The 23038-nt window shown below is 40.8% G+C and overlaps 1 protein-coding gene across 4 annotated transcripts in view; it reads right to left on the bottom strand.

Annotated features, from left to right (window-relative positions):
* Positions 1 to 8229: 8229 nt before the first annotated feature.
* Positions 8230 to 23038, bottom strand: part of mcm10 (minichromosome maintenance 10 replication initiation factor) — a 69865-nt gene continuing 55056 nt past the window's right edge. For all 4 annotated transcript variants that reach the window (XM_052033505.1, XM_052033507.1, XM_052033506.1 and 1 more), the window contains 3 exons: positions 15164 to 15309; positions 12269 to 12311; positions 8230 to 9893 (listed from right to left, as the gene is read on the bottom strand). In XM_052033505.1, coding sequence (XP_051889465.1) covers positions 9810 to 9893; positions 12269 to 12311; positions 15164 to 15309 — 273 coding nt within the window. In that variant the 3' untranslated portion in view covers positions 8230 to 9809. The remainder of the gene's footprint in view (positions 9894 to 12268; positions 12312 to 15163; positions 15310 to 23038) is intronic.

Consider the following 23038-nt stretch of genomic DNA (forward strand, 5'->3'; position numbering starts at 1 on the left):
ATGTCGGTCATTTTGTTAATCTATGAAACTTATATTTTGTAGTCAAATCTACACAGATACAAGTGCAATAAATTCTAATGTTACCAATGTCTCGTGGTTGTACATTGCATGCTCTGTTACCAGTTAGCTGCCCTCACTCACAATTAAAGCATGAACATTTAGACTAGGCTGTCCCTCAGGACTGAGAATCACTTGCCTCCACTTCTGTTCTGTGGGTGCTGAGGCGGTTAATGTGAGAACTTTGACTCTACCGTAGATGTGAGGTGGTCTGGTCCAGCCGTTGCTTACACGGGGTCTCTGTGAGATCCTGATGCATGGCCTCAAAGTCCTCAATGCCATCTTGGATGCTCTCTCTTCACTTTGAGCAGTCATGGTCCGGAGGTTGCTGGTGCCATTGGGGGATGGTGCATTTCTTTCAAGGAAGCTTTGAGAACATCCTTGAATCTTTTTCTCTAGTCACATGGTACCTACTTCCTGTGATAAAGCTTGCAGTAGTGTCTGGTGTTGGGCACGCGAACCCACTACACACATAGTTCACCCACAGGCTTTCCCACCTCCCCATCTGGTTCTGGTTCCATCTGCCATACACCTCTCCCCTAACAGGCCCCATTCTCTCTCACTCATTTATCCGAGTCCAGCACTGGGAGCCCTTTGTGTTCCTGCTTATCTCCCTCCAGCAGCCGTCTCCAACCCTCACCCTCCCCTCCTCTCTCCATTTGCCTCTCATATTTTTTTATTTCTTTGTTCGCCTCCATCTATCATCCACCTGCCACTGTCTCCAAACTCCAGTCTCTCCCCTCCCCTGCCTGGTGCAACCTGCCCATCACCCTTCACCCCTCCTCAGTCCACCAATCACCTTCGACTCCTGTCTCACCCCGATGCAGGGTTTGAACCCGAAACCACGTCGGCAATTCCTTTCCTTCCACAGATGCTGCTCGACCTGCTGAGTTCCTCTAGAAGATTGTTTGTTGCATGCCAACATCGTGGCCTGCTCAATGAAGCTGACTACGAGTAACTGGGGTCTCAGTACTGGGGATGTTGGCTCGGGGAAAGGACACTGACATTGGTTTGCTTATCCTTCCAGTGAAACTTGGCCCCATCTGTATACTCACAAATAATCACAGGGGGAATTCATGACAATTTCCCCTCAACTAGTTCCACCAAGACAAACCATCGACCATTTGAATTAAAAAGTAATTCAGATTGATTAAAACTCATTTTTGAGTTCTAATCATTGTGAATGATGTGGCATTTCTAGCTCTCAATTGTTCTGTGCCAAAATACTTCAGTGGTACATGACATAAATGATTCTGATTTTCACACCTGCTTTTTAAGGAAGGTAGAACTACTGTCACTTGCAAGTTAGGTCCATCTTTCACACATCTCTGCTGCATTCAATCATGCCTCAGGTTCAATCTGACACCTTGTCCTCACCCCACCCTGACTCTCTTTGTCCTCCAGACAAGCTGACAGAAGACAGATTGCAACCAGAGGGCAATGGGCTGTAGCCTGGTGCTGTGACTGGGCACATCTGCACCACAGGACAGGGTGTGGGGTTGTGTAATCTCACCATGACAACAATCTCCAGTTTACAGACCTCCTGGTCTGGACTCCCCTCAGGAGAGGGGATGGTTGTTTTCCAACAAGCCTAATTTCACCCATTTTACCATTTGAACTTCCTCTATTGCACATTCAAATTAAATTTTCTGCTGAAAACATTTGCTGAAACATCTGATTCAAAAGAACTTACTTAAAAATGGTACAGAAAGAGAGCCAACATCTGCTTGAATGTAGCAAGAAACTGCTGGAGATACAGCCAAAATAATGCTGGGTTTTAAATTTAACTATTCAATTTATCCCCAGGACTCGTCTGCAGTTTTAGTGGGTCTGACCTGACTGGAAAGAGTATTACATAACTTTAAAAACTGATGAATCCATTACCAGATGTTTTGAGTCTACAATCTTGTTCACAAACAAAAATCTCGAGTTCAACTGAGGAACTCTGCTGTAGGAAATACTAACTCAGTCCATCTTGGACTAAATCATTCATGGTGTTCCAGCCAAATTAAATATTCTCCACTTGCATCAATAAACTAAGAGAAATCTCTCTTAGAGACTACTTTAAGGACATGGCTGATTAATACTCAAAATACTATTTTTAAAATGACTTTTGTCCTAGAAATGAAACTCTTTCCATCTTGGATACCCACCAGATCACTGGGGCCATTCTAAAGCCCCGTCTTCTAGCACAACTTTGGAAGTGCTTCTGTGTGAAATTTTATCCACTTGATATATTAACCATTCTGAGGTTTGAAACTACAGGTTGGGATAAACTGATGTAAAATAACCAACAACTCCCATATTTTGCCAGGTGATGATACTGGGATGTTATTGCTATGTACATCTCCTGGGCCCATTTTATCACCACCACTCTCCTCTTGCATGCAATGGCATCTTTTTCCCCATTTAATTTCTCCCACTTTCCACCCCATTACAGTTCTTCCTTTTGGGACTTATCTTTGCCCACCTCTGTACCTGTTTAAAAGCTGTCACATCTATAAACTTTTCCATTTCTGATGAAGGGTCATTGAACCGAATCAACCAGGTTTCTCCCTCTACAAACGCTAGCCAATTTGTTGAGTATCCTCTTTTCATTACAGAGATTTGGTGCTTACCACATGATGGAGAGAAACTTGCAGAAGGGAGGAATTCTCACCGTCAGTAAACAGAAAAGAAACTGTTAATATCATAATAGTCTACCAAGCAAAACTAAAGACCTAGGATTGTTTGGAATAAATAATACATTTTAAATAATGGAATGTAGATTAAATACACCTAGTTGAACGACAGCACTCTAATACTCTAGTTAAATAAATATTTTGGCAAGGCTGTAAAACAGGATCAAGATGAGGCTGTCATTTTCCTTTAATCTGCAGCAAACAAATTTTATTTCATGGCATTGCAGTAGTGCAGAATGGTTCTTCCAATAGGGCAGCAAAGTTAGTGGCAAAGGACAGATGTGTCACGGTTCTATTTGGCTGAATCATTACTACTCCCTCTCACAAAAGTATTCAAGTAATTGTGAAGAACACTGCAGGCTACTGGGGACATGTTAAGAGTTTACTTGTTGTTAAGCAATAATTACATATGTGACCGTGCAGCACAGGAACAGGCCCTTCGGCCCACAATGTCTTTGCTAAACACGACACCAAATTAAACTAAATCCCTTTGCCTGCACATGATCCACATCCCTCCACTCCCTGCGTATTCATGTGTCTGTCTAAATGCTTCTTAAACACTATCATATCTGCCTCCACCACCACCCCGGCAATGCGTTCAAGTCACCCACCACTCTCTGTGTAAAAAAAACGTTCCCCTTAAATGCATGCTCTCCAGTATTTGACATTTCTACCCTGGGGAGAAAGACTTTGACTGTCTACCCTGTCTATGCCTCTCATAATCTTATAAACCTACCAGGTCTCCCCTCAGCCACCGCCACAACCCAAGTTTGTCCAGCCTCTCCTTCTAGCTCTAATCCAGGCAGCATCCTGGTAAACCTCATCTGAAACATACGCATCCATAACACAACAGCTTTAGCATTAACATTTTTCAGGAAAATTCCTGCAATCATTGCTCTGTGTATGCAATGCCACAGAGTATTTTTCATAGTCCTGTCTCTATAAAATGAGGGCAGAGATGAACTGGAATTGGAGTCGGTTTATTATTGTCACCTTGCCAAGGCACAGTGAAGAACTTGTCTTGCATACCATTCATAAAGATCAATTCATTACACAGTGCACTGAGGTAGTACAAGGGAAAACAATAACAGAATGCAGAATACAGTGTTACAGTTACAGAGAAAGTGCAGGGCAGGCAGACAATAAGGTGCAAGGTCATAACAAGGTAGATTGTGAAGTCGAGAGTCTATCTTATCGTTCTAGGGAATGTTACGGATTAAGTTATTATTGGTGAATGTCCCTTTAAGACATAGTGTAGTAGTGTGTGTGTGTGTGTGTGGGGCGTGATTATGACAACAACAGGAGATAAGGACGTGATGACGTTTTCGGAGCAGTCAGCGAGGGGGGGGGCGAGGGAGAGGGAGAGGGAGGGAGGGAGAGAGAGGGGGAGAGGGGGAGAGGGGGAGAGAGAGAGAGAGAGAGAGAGAGAGAGAGAGAGAGAGAGAGAGAGAGAGAGCGACCCGTCTGCTGGTCTCTGTATCGATGGATGAAAAACAATAACTGTGTCTGTCACTACAATCCATGGATGGATTTGTGGAGTAATCCAGTGGAGTCCACTGTGTCGTTAACCTGTAGAAGGAAACAGGTATGTTTAACAGGTACAACAGACATGTGGACGGCCATGTCTCGGTGCCTTTCGGGGTGGCAGATACTTCGGAACAAAGGAATGGAGATCATCAGTGATTGAGGTGTCGTATGGGTTCCATTGTGGAACATTTGGATTTCTTAATTACTCTCTATTTTCCCTCTACATTTCCTCTTCAGTCAACGGTGGCTGTGCAGAAGCCTTTGCTCATGTTTCACCTTACGGCTTGCTGAACTGAACTGTGAGAACTATTCCTGGACTTGGAGTTTGGGAATTTGCCACACACACACTTCGAGTTTAGTTTTTGGGTTTAATGTTTAAGATCGAACATTTTTACTTCTAACATTCTAACATTTTTATTTTTCTTATTATCATAAGTAGTTATTAATAAAATAGTTTTAACACATACATGACTCAGTGTGTTTCTTTTGTTGCTGGTACGTGACAGGAACCATTCAATAGCCTTATAACTCTCCTTGAACTGGAGAGAAAGATGCACCAGAGATGATGTGGATGTAGGGAACTGCCACCCAACTGGGTTGGGTGGTGGGAGAAATTAAATGAGGAAAATGATGGTGAAACAATGGGTCCAGGAGATGTACATCGCAACAACATCACAGTATCATCACCTGCTAGCAAAGTATGGGGGTTGTTGGTTATTTTACATCATTTTATCCCAACCTGCAGCTTCAAACCTTGGAACGGTTAATATATGAAGTGGATAAAATTTCTCACTGAAGCATTTCCAAAGTTGGGCTAGAAGACAGGGGTTTTAGAATGATCTTACACCTTCAGTTATTTGACACAGATGCTGGGTATCCTAGATGAAAGAGGTTCATTTCCAGGACAAAACTTGTTTTAAAAATAGTCTCTTAAGTATTAGTCAGCCATGTCCTTAAAGTCTTCTCTCTTGGAGATTTCCAGTTAGGTTATTGATGCAAGTGGAGAATATTTAATTTGGCTGGAATATCATTAACGATTTAGTCCAAGATGGACCGAGTTAGTATTTCCTACAGCACAGTTCCTTTGTTGAACTCAAGATTTTTGTTTGTGAACAAGCCCATTGCAATATACGCGTCAGCAATATGCAGGAGGTCAGATAACAGGATATCTGAAGTCTTGCTCCAAATCCAACAGTGGTTCATGATGGTACTGAGCTTAGGAGCCAGATGGCTGGTGTGAAGGCAGTGTCTCCATTCATTTGAGTGGGATCACTGACCTTCATTAAAAGATTAATGCACGTTAAATTTGTTCTATTTTTAAATTTCACTTCTTATTCATTTTTAATAAATTCACAATAGTTTAATATCTTCAACATTTTAAAAATAATTTAAATACTTAAATCGACAAGCTGTTTCTAAATGCCTCTGGCAGAGCATGAGGTGGCAGGGATTCAGGTCCCACCTCCCGAGACTTGGTCACCTCTCACCACCAGCTCTAGTTCACAGGACAGGTGTGGAGCAGAGATCTCCATAACAATGTATCTCGCGAGTCCCACAGCAGGCATGTGCTGATGGAGAGTTAGATTGTGTATGATCCAGACCAACTTTTTTGGAAATGGAGGAGACCAATACTTGGGGCAGAAAAAGTTTCCAATAAATCCAACAGCAGAAAAACTTCTTTATCTGGGAATGAGAAACTCCCTCACACAGGAATAGTTATAAAGTGATTAGAATATATAGTTTTAAGAGGAAGATAGATAAGCACAAAAGAAATGAATAAAATGTTGGTAGGGATACACAAGGTGGTTGGAGGCTGAATTGAAGTATAAACACTGGCCTCATGGATACGAGTGGCTTGTTTTAGTGTTGTAACTTCTTCTCACAATAGCAGCACCTCAGGCTGGCAGGAAGTATTTTCCCTGCCCATCATTTCCCACATCTTCCTGTTCACCGCTGTTTACAACTCCTCCAAAAGCACAGGGTTTCTGTTTGCGTCTCTGCTCTTTCGAGGCTCACTGACTCCAGAGCCAATTCATTCACCATTTGTAACCTCACCCCCAACGTCACTTGACTGGTCTGCTTTGAGTCGATTGTAGTGAATTTTAAAATTCCATTTTGTAAATTGCTTTGCACATTATCAAATAATTGAATATTTTAATGCAAAGTAAGCTTCTGAATTACCTTGCTCCTTGTCCCCTCCGTCATGTTGATCAGCCAGCTGTGCTATCCTCCTCCTTCAGGGCATTCTTTCACTGCAGTTCCCTCACTGGCTTCACTCCAGTGCAGTGGGCACCACTTCAGCAGCTGCCTTCTCCTTTTGCTCAATTGGTCACATATTCCAATCATAACCCTCCCCCAATGACCGAGGGATGCTGTCTCCAATCTTGACAAAGGCCTTTTCTTAAATGTAATTGGTATATTATTGTCACATGTACCAAGATACGATGAAAAGCTATTGTTTGTGTGCCGTACGGACAGATCATTGTTAAAAGTTGTGTTGATATTCTGATCGATATAACTGCATGTAAATTTACCTCTTTTAAGATAAACTAAAATATTCTAATTTTTGATCTATTTAGCAGAACATTCCCCAAGGAAGCAGGACGATTAGAACACCATCTCTTCATTTATGCAATAATGCCAAGCTATATTTTCACAATAATGCCAACGGCTCTTCGATTTACGAAGCTACGTTTTGCTGGAATAAATCATGTGCCAGCTTTGCAGTCTTTTCAATTTATGAAATCTTGTTTAACATTTTCAAGAAATGCATCCCTTTTGTAAGTCGAGGAATGGCTGTACATGGGATGTGGTTTATTGCTGGCAATACCAGTATTAATTACTCATTTCTAATTGCCCTTGGAAGGTTGTGGTGAGCATCACCTTGAACTGCTGCAGTGTGTGTGGTGGAAATATTCCCACAGTGTAGTTTATCAAGAAATTCTAGGAATTTGACCCAGCAAGAATACAGGAACAGTAATATATTTCCCAGTCAGGATTGTGTCCAACTTGGAGGGGAATATGGGAATGATGTTCCTATCTACGTCATTCTGCTGTGCAACTTGAGAAGGATATTTGTTAGCAAATATGCACTAGAAAAAAACTTAGATGGTTCAGGTTTGTCCAGTGAAACAATCTTATGAGTATGGAAAAAAGAATGTTTCAGAAGCATGAATTGTATCAAGAAAGTCAGGCAAGCTCATAGATAAAAAGTAAAGATTTGAGGGGGTAATTCTTGGAAGGACTTTCATCATTAGTAAAAACATCAGGAGGGAAGAAGAGAATTTTTTCCATGTGAGGAGGTAATTAGGATCTGAAACACACCATCCAATTCCACTAGTAGCACTTATTGCCAACACTGTCAACCATTGCATTGGAGGCGAGCCAGGCAGGTGATTATTAATGAACAAAGTTAACATTCAGTAGTCTTTTCCCCATTAAAGGGACTAATTTTTTCAAGAAAAAAAATGAAATGAGTAGGGGATAGATACATATAAATAATGTGCATAAAATCAATGCCAGTCACTTACAGTAGTGTAACACCTTTTAGCAGCTCACTTTAAAGATTCTTTTGAAGGCACAAGGCTAGCCGTGTAAACAAATGAAGAAATTGGGTCATTGATTCAGACTGCTTATTCTGTTTCCCAATCCATAGATGCTGCTCGACCTGCTGAGTACAGCCAGCATTCTGTGCTTCTACATCCTGAAACACCTGAGTTATAAGGAGGGGTTAGGCAGGCAAGGACATTATTCCTTGGAACATAGGAGACTGAGGGGTGACCATATAGAAATGTATGAAATCATGAGAGATATAGATCGGGTGAATGCACAGTCTTTTTCCCAGGGAATAGGAATCAAAAACTAGAGGGCATAGGTTTAAGGTGAGAGGGGAAAGATTTAAAAGTGACTTCTTCACACAGACTAATAAGATAAAATATCTTTATTAGTCACATGTACATGGAAACACACAGTGAAATGCACCTTTTGCATAGAGAGTGTTCTGGGGACAGCCCACGAGTGTCACCACGCTTCCGGCGCCAACATAGCATGCCCACAACTTCCAAACCCGTACGTTTTTGGAACGTGGGAGGAAACTGAAGCACCCGGAGGAAACCCACGCAGACACGGGGAGAACATACAAACTCCGGAATTGAACCTGGGTCGTTGGCGCTGTAATAGCGTTACGCTAACCACTTACACTACTGTGCCTGAGCTGCATGCATGGAACGAGCTGCCAGAGAAAGTAGTTGGGGCAAGTAGAATAACAACGTTTAAAAGACATTTGAATAAGTACATGGATAGGAAAGGTTTAGAGGGATAAGGGGCAAACGTGCTGGGCATGGACAAGTTGGGACAAAGGACTTGTTTCCATGCTGTATTATTCTATAACTCTAAACTGCCCTTCAACACTTAGCCCCACAATGGTTACTCGTTGATAGAAAACATGTTTTAATGTGTAACATTCTCAAAATTCTTACCTTGTGTACTCATCTAGTAAGTATGATTTAAATCAGAAGATATTCTTCTTAACCTTACTAATGGTAAGTTCATCATTTACTGGTTCTACCATTAACAAATCTGGATCAGCTGCTAGTTTAATAACTTTTTTCATTAAAAGTGGAAATTGCTGGGAGACCTAGCATTTATTGCCCACCCCTAATCACCCCTGAACTGAGTAGTCTGCCATGTCAAAAGTCAAGCACGTTTCCGTGGGTTTGGATGTACATACAAATCAGGCAAAGGTGACAGATTTCATTCCCTGAAGTCATTAGTGAACCAAATAGCTTTAACAACAATTGGGTAATTTCATTGCCAATATTTCACATACGCTCTTACCTTTTATCACAGAGTTCATTAATTAACTGAATTTAAATTCCCCAAGGTGGGATTTGAATTAGCCCAGACCTCTGGATTACTAATCCAGTAACAAAACCACAATTATGTGCCATGATTAGAATGGCAGTTGTCAGATAAATTAAGGTCAAATTCTGCACATTTGGTAAAAGGCAAGAAATATTTTTAAAAATACATAAGAACTTCTGGAAAAATATTTATTCAGAAATAACAAACCACCTCTCTGAAGCTAAACAGAACCAGTGGAAGATTTGTTGTGCAAACCAGTTACAACCTGAATCTGAGGTTAATCGTATGTTCTTAACTCCAACACATTTCCCCTTATTTGCCAAGTAATTCCCCATTGTGGGTTTACTGGGTTAGTTTCACTGAATTGGATGAGAACCCACAGGTTCATTTATATTTTGGTAGACCTTTTTAAAAGATCCAGCTACAGTGCATCGCTTGTTAATGCCTGTGTGGGATTAAAAATATAACGCCTGTGACCCACACATCTCCCACCAGATATATTGTTGATCCAAGTGAAGAAATTAGGAAAATGATGTTTATTCGTAGTTTAAAAAAAGACACTGGGTTGAAATCTTTTAGCACCAGAAGGTAACATGGTTCTCCTGTAGTGCCATTTACGGACCTCAGATATAGTCTATATAAAAATGTGATGTTTTACATCACACTTCCCGCAGTCAGGATTCATTTTGAACTACTTAAAAATTTGCCATGTTCTTCTCCTCTTGGTAGCAGCAGTTCTCCTCCTATTTTTGGACCTTTCCTCTCCTACAGAAATGGGAAGAGAATACAAAAATGTCAGTGCTTTGATAGTCAGTACAACAAATCAATCCACCTAAATATCATCCAGCAACTTCCATTTATACTGCACCTTTAATGGAGCAAAATACTTCAAAGAAATTCACAAGTGTGATTATCAAACATTGCTGTTGAATCACATAGACATATTTGGGATAAAAGCTTATAGATTTTAGAAAATTTCTTAAATGAGAGGCCAAGGGAGGGAATTCCAGAACTTAGGGCCTCAGCAATCATTGTTTTAGGTCTTGACTGGAGGATTGCAGAGATCTCATGGCTAGATAGACTACAGCAACAGAAAGAAGACAGGCAATGGGGGGTGGGGGGGGGTGAGAATTTTAAGACTAATGATATTCATATTCAAGCATCTTAATGGCAATGTACACATTTAGCAATTTAAGCTGTTTTGCAGCTTTGAAGGAACGTTTGTGGATGAAAGTAGTTTAATTTTGGGGTAATATCTGTTCTATTACCAACAAAATAACAGAGGGAGATGGGGATTCTTTGCAGATTTTAATCCCGATGCAATGCGTCATCAGATTGTTCTAACAAAGGGTATCAGACCTGAAACATTAACTCTCCAAAGGCTCCCTGACCTGGAAACAGCATTTTCTATTTTTTTTTAATCCAAATAGGAAGTAATCATCAAAGCAGCCCTTTTAAAGGACCAACATTGTGCAAATCTTGTGGTGACTGGACCTATCCCACAATAAGGAAGAACATCCAAATATATTTCATTCTCTCAAACCCACAGCATACTTCTTCAGCAACCTCAACCTTCCTCATTTTGATAAGTATCTGACATTGCGTTCCAATACTCGTTCTCAAGCTCCAATTAAAAAAATGTTAAAGTAGTAAAGAAAAGAGGTGTCAAATTTTGGAGCAGGAGACTTGTCAAGTGTGACTTGTCAGACAAAGGTACATTGTTAATTCAGGTAGATTATCCACGGAGCTGCCTTGTAGGCTTGCCGGCAAATCTTTGGAAAATGAATGGCTGTTGACTATCCCTACATGATGACTGCTATTGAGTAAAAGCGGAGTGTTAAAAGGTACTACCCGTTTTGATTAGTTATGAGTTTAGCTGATGTACAGGTAATTAGTAAAACAAATCAATCAATTCACCTGAAATAAAAAGTGAAAATGCTGAAAACACTCAGCAGGGCAGGCAGTGTCTGTGAAGAGAGAACCAGAGTTAATGTTTCAGGTTGATGCCCTTTCATCAGAACTGGTGGAAATTTCTGATGAATAGTCATTGACCTGAAATGTTAACCCTGTTTCTCTCCCCACAGATAGTGCCTGAGCTGCTCAGTGTTTCCAATAGTTTCTTTCCAGATTTCCAATACTTGCAGGGTATTTGGTTTTTGAACCTAGAATCCAAAACCCCAAACATTGACAAATTTTTGCTTCCAGTGAGGAAGAATATAGTTGCCAGTAAAATCTCAGCAGATGCAATCCTATGCAACAACTTCTTAGATCTGGTCCAAGAAGTACCCTTACTAAATGACACAAGGTTGTTAGCAAAACATCAGCCTGTGAACAGAGATGAGTCAATAGTCTGAAGGGTTTCAATGTCACACAAAACCACAGCTTCAAATGGGTCAGACATAGGCCTGTGATGGAAAGTGACCTAGGTCCTTAGTGGGCGTTCTAAGACAAACAGGTGGCTTAAGCTTCCAGACACCATTCACAAACCCAGATACCACTGGACATTTTCTAATAGTTTCCTACCAAAGGTGACTGAGGTATCAATTCTGAATAAACTAATTGATGGACTTTAAAGAGGAATATTTGTTAATAAAGCTGGTTTCAGAACCTGAGATTGTTTCCAACCACAACTGAGTCAGTTACTTCCCACGAAGGAAAATGGCTTTGGTCTGCAGTGGAAAATGGTGCCTGGAAAGTTACATTTGTTTGAACAGTGATGTCAAAACTTTCATCACTGATTACTATGATACATCCAAAACTGTATTTTTATGTTATTAACATTAATAGAACTGTATTCAGGTATCCTCACACTCTGAGCAATTTACTTTTTTTTTAGAAAACACATGATCTCAATTTAGCTGAAGGATCAAATTGAGACATGATCTCTACTTGAGAGACCCACATCACAACCTCTTCACGAGTCTGTTTATTAATTTATCTTATTACCCCAGGGGTGAGATTCATCGACAGAGGACAGTAATAGCCATGATACACATCTATTTATTAATATTTACTTAAATCAATTCTTTAATATTTGATTGATGTGAATTAATGAATACTTTGTCAAATATTAGTTGCAATTAAACTGATATAACATAGCTTTATACCATGGAAAACACCATAACCTTAGGAAAACCCACCTTCAGCATTCCATCTCTCTCCCACTTAAACAAGCCACAGTTGCTGAAAAGAAACACAAAAAGTTACCACTGTGTTACAGACAGGTTAGTAAGAAAAGTTCTTAATGCTATTGTAATTGATGGAAATATATTTATAAATACTGAACTTTCCAAGACCTTATGAAATTCAAATAAAATGATTATTTTTAAAGTTACAAATAGAAAGATGAACATGTTTTATAATAAACATACTTAAGGACGTATTATGTGGAAAGACCTACAATTTACATAGCAGTTTTCACAACCTCAAGACATCCCAATGTGTTCTACAATCAATGAATACTTGCTGAAGTGTATATACTTCAACATAAAGACAGCAGCCAATTTGTTCGGCCAACTCAAACAAGCAGCCAAGTAAAAATGACCAGATAATCTGTTACGGTGATGTTGGCTGAGAAATAAATGTGGCTCTTTAATCCTGGACTAAACTCCCTTGCTCTTCTTTGAAGTACCATCGGATTCATATCCAGCTGTGAGGGCAGATGAGGTCTCAGGTTAACACTTCTGACAGTCACTAAAACTATCCTGATAAAACATTGCTGTGACACTGTTTCCACGGCACTGCTTAAGCAGGGGTGAAACCTGGCCCATGTTATACAAAATATAGCAGGGGTAAAAACAAGAACAAACAAATCTGCTGGAGGAATTCAGCGGGTCGAGCAGCATCTCTGGAGTGGGGGGGGGGGGGGGGGGCGGGAGAAGTTGTTGACGTTTCGACCCGAAACATCATCAATTCCTCCCCCCGCCCCCAACAGATGCTGCTTGACCCGCTGAGTTCCTCCAGCAGATTGTTTGTTGCTCTAGATTCTAGCTTCTGCAGTCTCTTGTGTCTCTGTAAAAACTAGAATGTCAGAGTCATTAAGGCAGAGGAGGCCACTTGGCCAATCAAGACCACGATGGCAGGAGAAACAGAGCAAGTTAAGCAGCATCTGCGGAAAGAGAGACAGTTAACATTTCAGGTCCAGAAACCTTTGCCTGACAAATAGTCCTGGATTTGAAACATTAACAGTTTCTCTCTCCACAGATGCTGCTTGACCTGCTGAGTGCTCCCAGCACTTTTTGTTTTTATTTCAGATTTCAACATCCACAGTATTTTGATTTTCGGGACCATCAGACTTTTGGTACAGCAATCCAGCCAGTTCCATTCTCTTGTTCGTTTCCTCACAGCCTTGAAAGTGTCTATAAAACTTCTTTTTGACATGACTGACCACCTCCACTTCCAGCCCACTCATTGGCAGCAAGTTCCAGGTCGTTCCCATGTTGCTAAAAATCTGTTCCTCACATCCTCACCTTATTTCTTGTCCAAAACCTTAAGTCTGTGTCCTTGATCCTAATGGGAACAGCTTTATTTTGTCTATTTTATCCAAACCAGCCATAATCTTATAGACCTCTAACAAATCTTGCCCAACCTCCTTTAATCCAAGGAGAATAACCTCAGCTCAATCAACCTAACCTTGTAACTAAAATCCCTCATACCTGGAATCATTCCAGTAAATATTCTCAACACCCTCTTAAGCATTGCACATCCATCTTAAAGCGTGGTAATCATAGTTGGATGTAATACTCTAGTTGTGGCCTAATCTGAATTTTATAAATGTTTGGCAATAACTTTCTACCTTCATACACAATACATATTTATGCATACTCAAATCCATTGCTTATTGATATAACTTGCATATGGTATCAAGTACATTAAAGGTTATCAAAATAACCTCTAGTACAGTAGGTGCGGGCAAAAGTTCTTCCCGAATGGTTCATCTACATACAAACCCATAATACATCAGAAGCTATATATTGTTCTCTGCTGCTTCATTACAGCAAGGGAAAAGGGGTAAGATGATGTCATTATGTTCTTTGGTCTTTAGTTATAACAATTTTCTTCCATTTACTTTACAAATCTACTGATTCTTTAGTGGGGTATGGTTCTGCAGCCATTGCTCACTGAGTGGTATACACCACTGTGTCCATTCTTCATGGGTGAACCCAGAGGAAAGGCAGTAAATAAAGTCAACAGTTTGATTCAGGTCTTCCAGCACCCAAGTGGCAATCAGCAGCTGGAACCATTACAAATTTCCTTCTGTTAATGCAAGACCTCTCTGGCCTAGGCACCTCAACTAGTCATTCTACATCACATAAGCAGCTCAGGTAAACTAAATTGAGTTTGATTTATTTTGATCTTAAAAAAAGTTCTGATTAATAGCTGATAAGAAGCAGATTCTAATGATGAACTGAAGCCCAGAAAATACGGCTGAATTTGTTTACTGCCACATATTTGCAGTGGATAAATTTATCTTTGGCCATGATGGCTGGTACCGTGGTACAGCTAATGGAGCTGCTGCCTCATAGCGCCAGAGACACAGGTTCAGTTATGATCTTGGATGCTGTCTGTGTGGAGTTTGCAAGCTCGCCCCGTGACTGAGAGGGTTTCGCCTGAGTGCTCTGATTTCTTCCCACAACCAAGTGCGAATTGGTAGGTTAATTGCCCACTAAAGATTACCCCAAACGTGCAAGTTAGTAGAATCTGGGTGAGGAGCTGATGGGAAAACGGGGAGAAGAGGTTACGGGGAAAATGAGTGCAGAAATGGGACTGCTCTGAGCCAGCATAGACTTGATGGACCAAAATGGCCTCTGAAGTCATAAGGAAACATGGCATATTGTTAAAAACCCATCTGGTTCACTGATGGCTGCCTTTACCTGGTTGAGTAGACAGAGCAACGTGGTCCTTAACTGAAAGAATATAGCAAGCCATTCATTGTGGGGCATTTAGGGATGATTCAGGACCGGCCAACAATATTTGCATACTGTGAGTATTTCCATACTTGCTTTTTCCTCACCAACAACACACCCCAGACATACCTGCAGTTCTTCTTTGGCAATCTTGTTAATGCTATTGCTCTGCTACCACATGGGCATTTAAAGAAACGCTTGACTGCATCATGCCAGTGATAGTCATGGTTTTCACTCACACATGTTTCCAGTGGCTTGAAATGTGTATATTTGCACTGTCAGGAAAGTGAGAAGACTGTTATTATCATGATATAAACACAAACTATCTCCTACTGCTCTGTAGGAGAGAAACAGTTCAATTTAAGTTTGACAAGATTGCATTTGATTAAGATAACATTACCAAAGTAAAATACTTAAGGATGTTAAAATGGTCTATAAGATTCATCCTTGCATGTTATTTGAACAGTTAATAATTTTTGCTTCAAGGTGGCATGCTTGCCTTTATTAGTCAAGGCACTGTGTGCAAGAGATGGGAAGTTATGTTGCAGCTTTATAAACTCTTGTTAGGCCGCATCTTATCTTGTACTACCTCAATGCGCTGTTGTAATGAATTGATCTGTATGAACAGTAAGCTAGACAAGCTTTTCATTGTACCTTGGTAAATGTGACAATAATAAAACCATTTACATTCAATTCTGGTCACCGCATTACAGGAAGGGAGTGGAGGCTTTGGAGAGGGTGCAGAATAGGTTCACCAGGATGCTGCCTGGATTAGAGGGCATGTGCCATAAAGAGAGGTTGAACAAACATGGGATGTTTTCTCTGAAGCGGCGGAGGCTGAGGGGAGACCTGATAGAAGCTTATAAGATTATGAGTGGTATAGATAGACAGCCAGTTTCTTTTTCCCAGGGTTGAAATGTCTAATACCAGAGGGCATGCATTTAAGGCGAGAGGAGGTAAGTTCAAAGGAGATGAGCAGGGCAAGTTTTTTTTTAAACAGAGGTTGGTGGGTGCCTGGAATGCCCTGCCAGAGGTGGTAGTGGAGGCAGATATGACAAGGGTGTTTAAGAGGCTCTTAGATAGGCGCATGAATGTGCAGAGGATGGAGAGAATATGGACTGCGTGTAGGCAAAAGGGATTAATTTAGTAAGGCATTTAATTACCAGTTTAATTAGTGTGGCATAACATCGTGGGCCAAAGGGCCTGCTTCTGCTGTATTGTTCTATGCAAGATAAACTTTAGAACATAGAAACATAGAAAACCTACAGCACAATTCAGGCCCTTTGGCCCACAAAGCTGTGCTGAACATGTCCCTACCTTAGAAATTACTAGGCTTACCCATAGCCCTCTATTTTTCTCAGCTCCATGTACCTATCCAACAGTCTCTTAAAAGACCCTATCGTATCTGCCTCCACCACCGTTGCCGGCAGCCCATTCCACACACTCACCACTCTCTGAGTAAAAAACTTACACCTGACATCTCCCCTATACCTACTACCCAGCACCTTAAACTTGTGTCCTCTTGTGGCAACCATTTCAGCCCTGGGGAAAAGCCTCTGAGTATCCACACAATCAATGCCTCTCATCATCTTATACACCTCTATCAGGTTCCCCCTCCGTCACTCCAAGGAGAAAAGGCCGAGTTCCCTCAACCTGCTTTCATAAGGCATGCTCCCCAATCCTGGCAGCATCCTTGTAAATCTCCTCTGCATGCTTTCTATAGCTTCCACATTCTTCCTCTAGTGAGGTGACCAGAACTGAGCACAGTACTCCAAGTGGGGTCTGACCAGGGTCCTATATAGCTGCAACATTACCTCTCGGCTCCTAAATTCAATTCCACGATTGATGAAGGACAATACACCGTATGCCTTCTTAACTTTGATCAATAGTTCACCTTTAAAAAAGTCATTCTTGAGATGCAGGGAAGCCTAACATTTATTGGCTTTTTCTCGCTGTCCTGATATACCATATATTGCCTTTTCCTTGAAGCAGTGTAGTCCTTGCTGTGAAAGTGCTCAAATTCTCCAGGTGGAGAGTTTAAGGATTTCCTCTATGTATCTGTAGGCTACACTATTTCATTGTTAAAGGGCTTAGAGGATGTAATGATGCAAACTCCATTTGTAATTGGTTCCTCTGAAACTGAAAACAACTTCACAATTTCTTCAATGTGGAAATCCCCCATGTTGCGTTGGGGTGCTGTATGCTTGTAAATTGTGTTTCTTTCACATAACTATTTCAAAAGTGATTATAATTCTTATGGTATTTCATCTTCTACCTTTTCCTAGCTTGCTGTGTGTGAATGTATGGTTGGCTGCTCAGCCAACTTGATGTCATCTCAGCTGCTGGAAGCCTGTTGAACCACAGCCAGTGTTGCTTTACTGCGGAGTACAAATCATAGGCACTCTAGATGATGTTTGGAATTACATACAAACTAGATGAGGTAAAGCACATTTTCTTCCCCCCAAATGAAACAATAAGTTTTGAAGACAACGGTCACTTATACTAATATAATTTTGTAAAATTCAGTCAGGATTGGAAAGTTCGTTAGGTTACTGAGGTAACCACTGCACCCTGAATGTGTTTGATCAGACATTTGAATGGGCGTTTGAACCTACCACTGTCAAGCTCCTTCTTCTACATCTCCAAAGTTTGAACTTTAAGAGCTTTGCTTGTGAGCAGTTTTGGGCCCCATATCTAAGGAAGGATGTGCTGGCGTTGGAGATGGTCCAGAGCAGATTTATGAGAATGATCCGGGACATGAAAGGGTTAACATGTGAGGAGCATTTGATGGCTCTGGGCCTGTACTTATTGAAGGATGAGGGGGGATCTTATTGAAACCTGCCAAATATTGAAAGACCTGGATAGAGTGGATGTGCAGAGGATGTTTCCAGTAGTGGGATAGTCTAGGACCAGAGGGCACAGCCTCAGAATAAAAGGACGCTCCTTTAGAACAGAGATGAGGAGGGTGGTGAATCTGTGGAATTCATTGTCACAGATGGCTGTGGAGGCCAAGTCATTGGGTATGTTTAAAGCGGAGGTTGATAGGTTCTTGATTACTAAGGGTGTCAAAGGTTCGGGGGAGAAGGCAGGAGAATGGGGTTGAGAGAGAAAAATAAATCAGCCATGATCGAATGGTGGAGCAGACTCGATGGGCCAAATGGCCTAATTCTGCTCCTATGTCTTATGGTCTTTTACTTATCATGAATCACATGTTAGGATTCAAACTGTAGGTTACACAATCTCTCATTCAGATGTTAAATGACATGTACTACCTTGTTTAAGCTATTACAACACTTCTGCGACCTAAACGCCAGGTTTGAAATGAAAACTGAGACACTAGATGTGCAGAACAGTCTCTAAAGTGGATGAAGGGGAATCAGCTTTGTGGTCAGAGCCACCAGGAAGATAAAGGACACTTAAGACAAATCACGGGACCAAGTGCTTTTACAGGAAGGCACCAGATTGTACAGCGATGCCCTCAAAGTAGAACAAAATTTGTCTGAATTCCATTAAACATCATTCACTGCACCAACAATTAAACTGAACATGTGCTATTTCTGCATAAAACATCTTGTAAAAAACAATTCCAGAGTGATTTAAATGAGTCTTACACGCAACACAAGATGTTTTTTCTGCCAGTCTTTACAGTGCTGACAATGATTTCCAGAAAAATAGCATTAACCTCAAAATAATTTTTCATTGGTTTTTCAGACAAAAACAAACTTTCTTTCAGGTAAAAAATAAAAGTTGTCAATGCCAAGTTAACTGTTATTAAAACCAAGCTTGGTCAAGAACTTAAATTTCAAATTTGTATGTTTATTTTGGGTGTTCCAATTTTGGCATCTAGTGTTACGGACTCAGTGAAAGTCCCTTTAAGATAGAGAGTGTGTGTGTATGTGTGTGTGGGGCGTGCTTACGTCAATAGAAGATAAAGGACGTAATGACGTTGTTGAAGAGGTTAGAAGAAGAAGAAGGAGAGAGAGAGAGAAGGGAGAGAGACACCAGCCTGCTTGTTTTCTCTATCGATGGATGAGAAACAATAACTGTGTTTGCCATAGAAATCCACGTATGGAAGTTGGAAGTAATCCGGTGGAGTTCACTTTGTTGCTGACCTGTAGAAGGAAACAGGTATTTGTGTGTGGACGACCACGGTTCGGATGCTTTTCGGGGTGAGGAAGTCACTACCGAGTAAACACTGAAGTGTTGTTTGGGTTCCATCGTGGAACATTTGGATTTCGTATGTACTCTCTCGATGTTTTTCTACATCTACATCTTATCTTCAGACAACGGTGGTTGTTGAAGAAGCCCTTGCTCATGTTTCACCTTATGGCTTGCGGAACTGAACTTTAAGAACCATTCCGGAACTGGGAGTTTTGGACTTTGTCACACACACACACGACGAGTTTAATTTTGGGGTTAACGTTCGAGGTTTAACATTTTTGAATTCTAACATACTAACATTTTTACTTTTATTTTACGTATTATCATAAGTAGTGATTAATAAAATAGTTTTTAACACTGAATCATGCTCAGTGTGTTTCTTTTGTTGCTGGTTTGTGACAAAATTGGGGGCTCGTCCGGGATAGTTCCCAAGGTTAACGAGATTCGTCCGGGATCCGATCCAAACATTAACGAGTGTCGTCTGGGATCGTTCCCCAGACTGACAAGATTTGTTCGGGATTCAATCCAAAGATTTTTGAGGGAGGTCTGATAAATTCTTTTTAATTGGCTTGTGTGTGTGGAAACCAGCAGCAATGGATATTAAGGCATTTTTGGAGTCACCAACCCAAAAGGGATTGGAGGTGGCGAAAAAGGATGATTTGATAAAGATTGCTACAAGGCTAAACCTTACAGAAGTAAAGCAGTCTATGAGAAAGGCAGATATTCAGAGACTGATAGCTGGCCATTATGTGGAAAAGAAGGTGTTTGAGAAGGAAGTGTTAGAACAGTTTCCTGGCAGTGAAATAGCAATTTCTGAGGCACAGGTGCAGCTGGCAAGGATAGAGGCTGAACGAGAGCAAAATAAATTAGAAGCTGAACGAGAGCAAAAGAAATTAGAGGCTGAACGAGAACAAACCCAGTTAAAGATAGAGGCCGAACGAGAACAAAAGAAATTAGAAGCTGAATGAGAGCAAAAGAAATTAGAGGCCGAACAAAAGATAACTCAGATGAAGATAGAGGCTGATCTAGCAATGAAGCAGATGGAATTGAAGAGGATGGAGCTGGATAGTGAGGAAAAGGAGAAACAGAGGCAGCATGAGTTACAAATGAAGCGTAGGAGTTTGGAATCTGATTCTGAAGATGGTTTTTCAGCCAGCAGGGAGGTTCGATTAGTCCCTCCTTTTGAGGAAGATCAGGTTGATCAGTATTTCCAACATTTTGAAAAGGTTGCTGTGAGTTCAAACTGGCCAAGGAAAGGATGGGCTCTTATGGTACAGAGTGTGATTAAAGGTAAAGCTCAAAAAGCTTATTCTGCTTTGTCTGCTGAGGATGCAGCTGATTATACCAAGGTAAAACAAGCTATTTTGAAGGCCTATGAATTGGTCCCTGAGGCTTATAGACAAAAATTCAGAGACTTGAGGAAATCTGCAGATCAGACTTATATGGAATTTGCCAATGGAAAGAGAATGTGTTTTGAACGATGGTGCCTGGCTAAAAATGTAGATGGGGATTTTGATAAATTGAAAGAATTGATACTGGTGGAGGACTTTAAAAGATGTGTTCCAGCTGAATTAACAACATATTTAAATGAAAAGGCAGTGGAAACTTTACAAGAAACTGCTAGGTTGGCAGATGATTATGCTTTAACCCATAAATCCAAATGGGGACAACCTAAAACCTTTCAAAAGAGTTACAAGGACAATCCAGGTAAACCGGAGATTAAATTGGGAGGTAATCAAAAAGGAAAAGATGAAAAGAAGCCAGGGCTGGAGAAACCTGTTGAGCGTACTTGTTATTACTGTAAGAAACCTGGCCATGTGATATCTAATTGTGCCCTTTTGAAGAAAAAGAAGGAAGCTGTGCCCAATGCTTGCTTTCAGGCAATTAAAAATCAAAAAGGTTTAGGAGATGCTGTTAAAGATCAGTCCTTGCAAGAGGGAAAAGCGGAGAAGTTGGAGGAGGTGAGAAAAGAATTTCGTTCGTATGTATCAGAGGGTTTTGTTTCACTGAATGATGAGTCACCCCAGGTGCCAGTGAAAATTCTTAGAGATACTGGGGCTAGTCAATCTCTCTTGCTGGACAGTGTTTTAAATTTTGGAGAAGAAAGTGACACTGGTGAAGTAAATCTAGTACGAGGCGTTACAAGTGACACCATGTCTGTCCCTTTTCACAGGGTGATTTTAAAGTCAAAGTTCGTAGAAGGACCAGTCGAGATAGGGATAAGACCTAGTTTGCCAGTGGAAGGAGTTTCTTTGTTATTGGGAAATGACCTTGCAGATGGAGAAATTGTTCCTGTGGTACGGTTAACAACCAAACCAAGGATTGATGAGTCTGAGAATGATCCAGATGTTTACCCATCATGTGCGGTGACTCGAGCTAGAGCTAAAGAATTAGCCAAGACAGACAGTCCGATGCAGTCTGATGTGGTTCCTTGTGACAGTCCTAAACAGGAAGAAAATTATGATGCCTTATCTGAGACTTTTCTGTCTTCATTGGAGGATCAACATCCTTGTAGGGAGCCTGAATTTAAAGATTTGTCTTTGTCGAGGAAGGATTTTATGGTGGAACAGACAAAGGACCCTGAGTTGACAGAATTGAAAGAAAAAGCTCTCTCATGTGAGGAGATTGAGAAAGTGCCAACTGGATACTATGTCAAAAATGGAGTGTTAATGAGGAAATGGAGACCTCCTCATGTTCCTGTTACTGAGGAATGGGAAGTTATTCATCAGGTTGTTGTTCCAAAAGTTTATAGGGATGAGATTTTAAACTTGGCCCATAGTATGCCTTTGGGTGGTCATTTTGGTGTGAATAAAACTGTAGGGAAGATCTTGAAACAATTCTATTGGCCTGGTTTGAGAAAAGATGTGGTGATGTTTTGTCGAACCTGCCACACATGTCAGATGGTAGGTAAACCAAATCAAAAACCCCCTGTGGCTCCTTTGAAGCCAATTCCTGCTTTTGGGGAGCCCTTTTCGAAGGTGATTGTGGACTGTGTTGGTCCATTACCAAAGTCTAAGACTGGAAATCAGTATTTGTTAACCATCCTGTGTGCCACTTCTAGATTTCCAGAGGCAATACCCCTTAGAAATATTAAGGCCAAGACGGTGTCAAAGGCTCTTGTAAAATTTTTTACCTTGTTTGGTTTGCCAAAAGAAATCCAATCTGATCAAGGTAGTAATTTTATGTCAAAAATTTTTCAACAAATAGTCTATGAGCTGGGAGCAAAGCAGATTGTATCATCTGCATATCACCCAGAATATCAAGGAGCTCTGGAGAGATTTCATTCTACTCTCAAAAATATGCTGAAGACTTATTGCTTTGAAAACACAAAGGATTGGGACGAAGGTATCCATTTACTTTTGTTTGCCGTTAGAGAATCAATTCAGGAGTCAATAGGATTTAGTCCGTTTGAGCTTGTATTTGGACATAGGGTGAGAGGACCTTTGGAGTTGTTAAGAGAGCAATGGGTTAATGAGGAAGTTCACTTGAGTCTGTTGGACTATGTCCAAAAATTTAAAACTCGGTTGGAGAGAGTCTGCCAGCTAGCGAGAGAGAATTTGAAAACCAGCCAGATAAGAATGAAGACATATTTTGATAGACATGCTCGGCCTAGGACACTCGCAGTGGGGCAAAAGGTGTTGGTATTTTTCCTTAGCCAAAATAATCCCTTGCAATCTCGTTTTTCTGGACCCTATGTTATTGAATCTCGAGTGACTGATCTAACATATATAATCAAAACACCAGATAGACGCAAGAAAACACAACTCTGTCATGTAAACATGCTAAAACCTTATTATGAGAGGGATTCAGTTGTGGCCTTGGTGGATGATGTAAAGGTTGTTT

This window comes from Pristis pectinata, chromosome 19 (genome assembly GCF_009764475.1).
Source record: "Pristis pectinata isolate sPriPec2 chromosome 19, sPriPec2.1.pri, whole genome shotgun sequence".
Classification (NCBI taxonomy): domain Eukaryota; kingdom Metazoa; phylum Chordata; class Chondrichthyes; order Rhinopristiformes; family Pristidae; genus Pristis; species Pristis pectinata.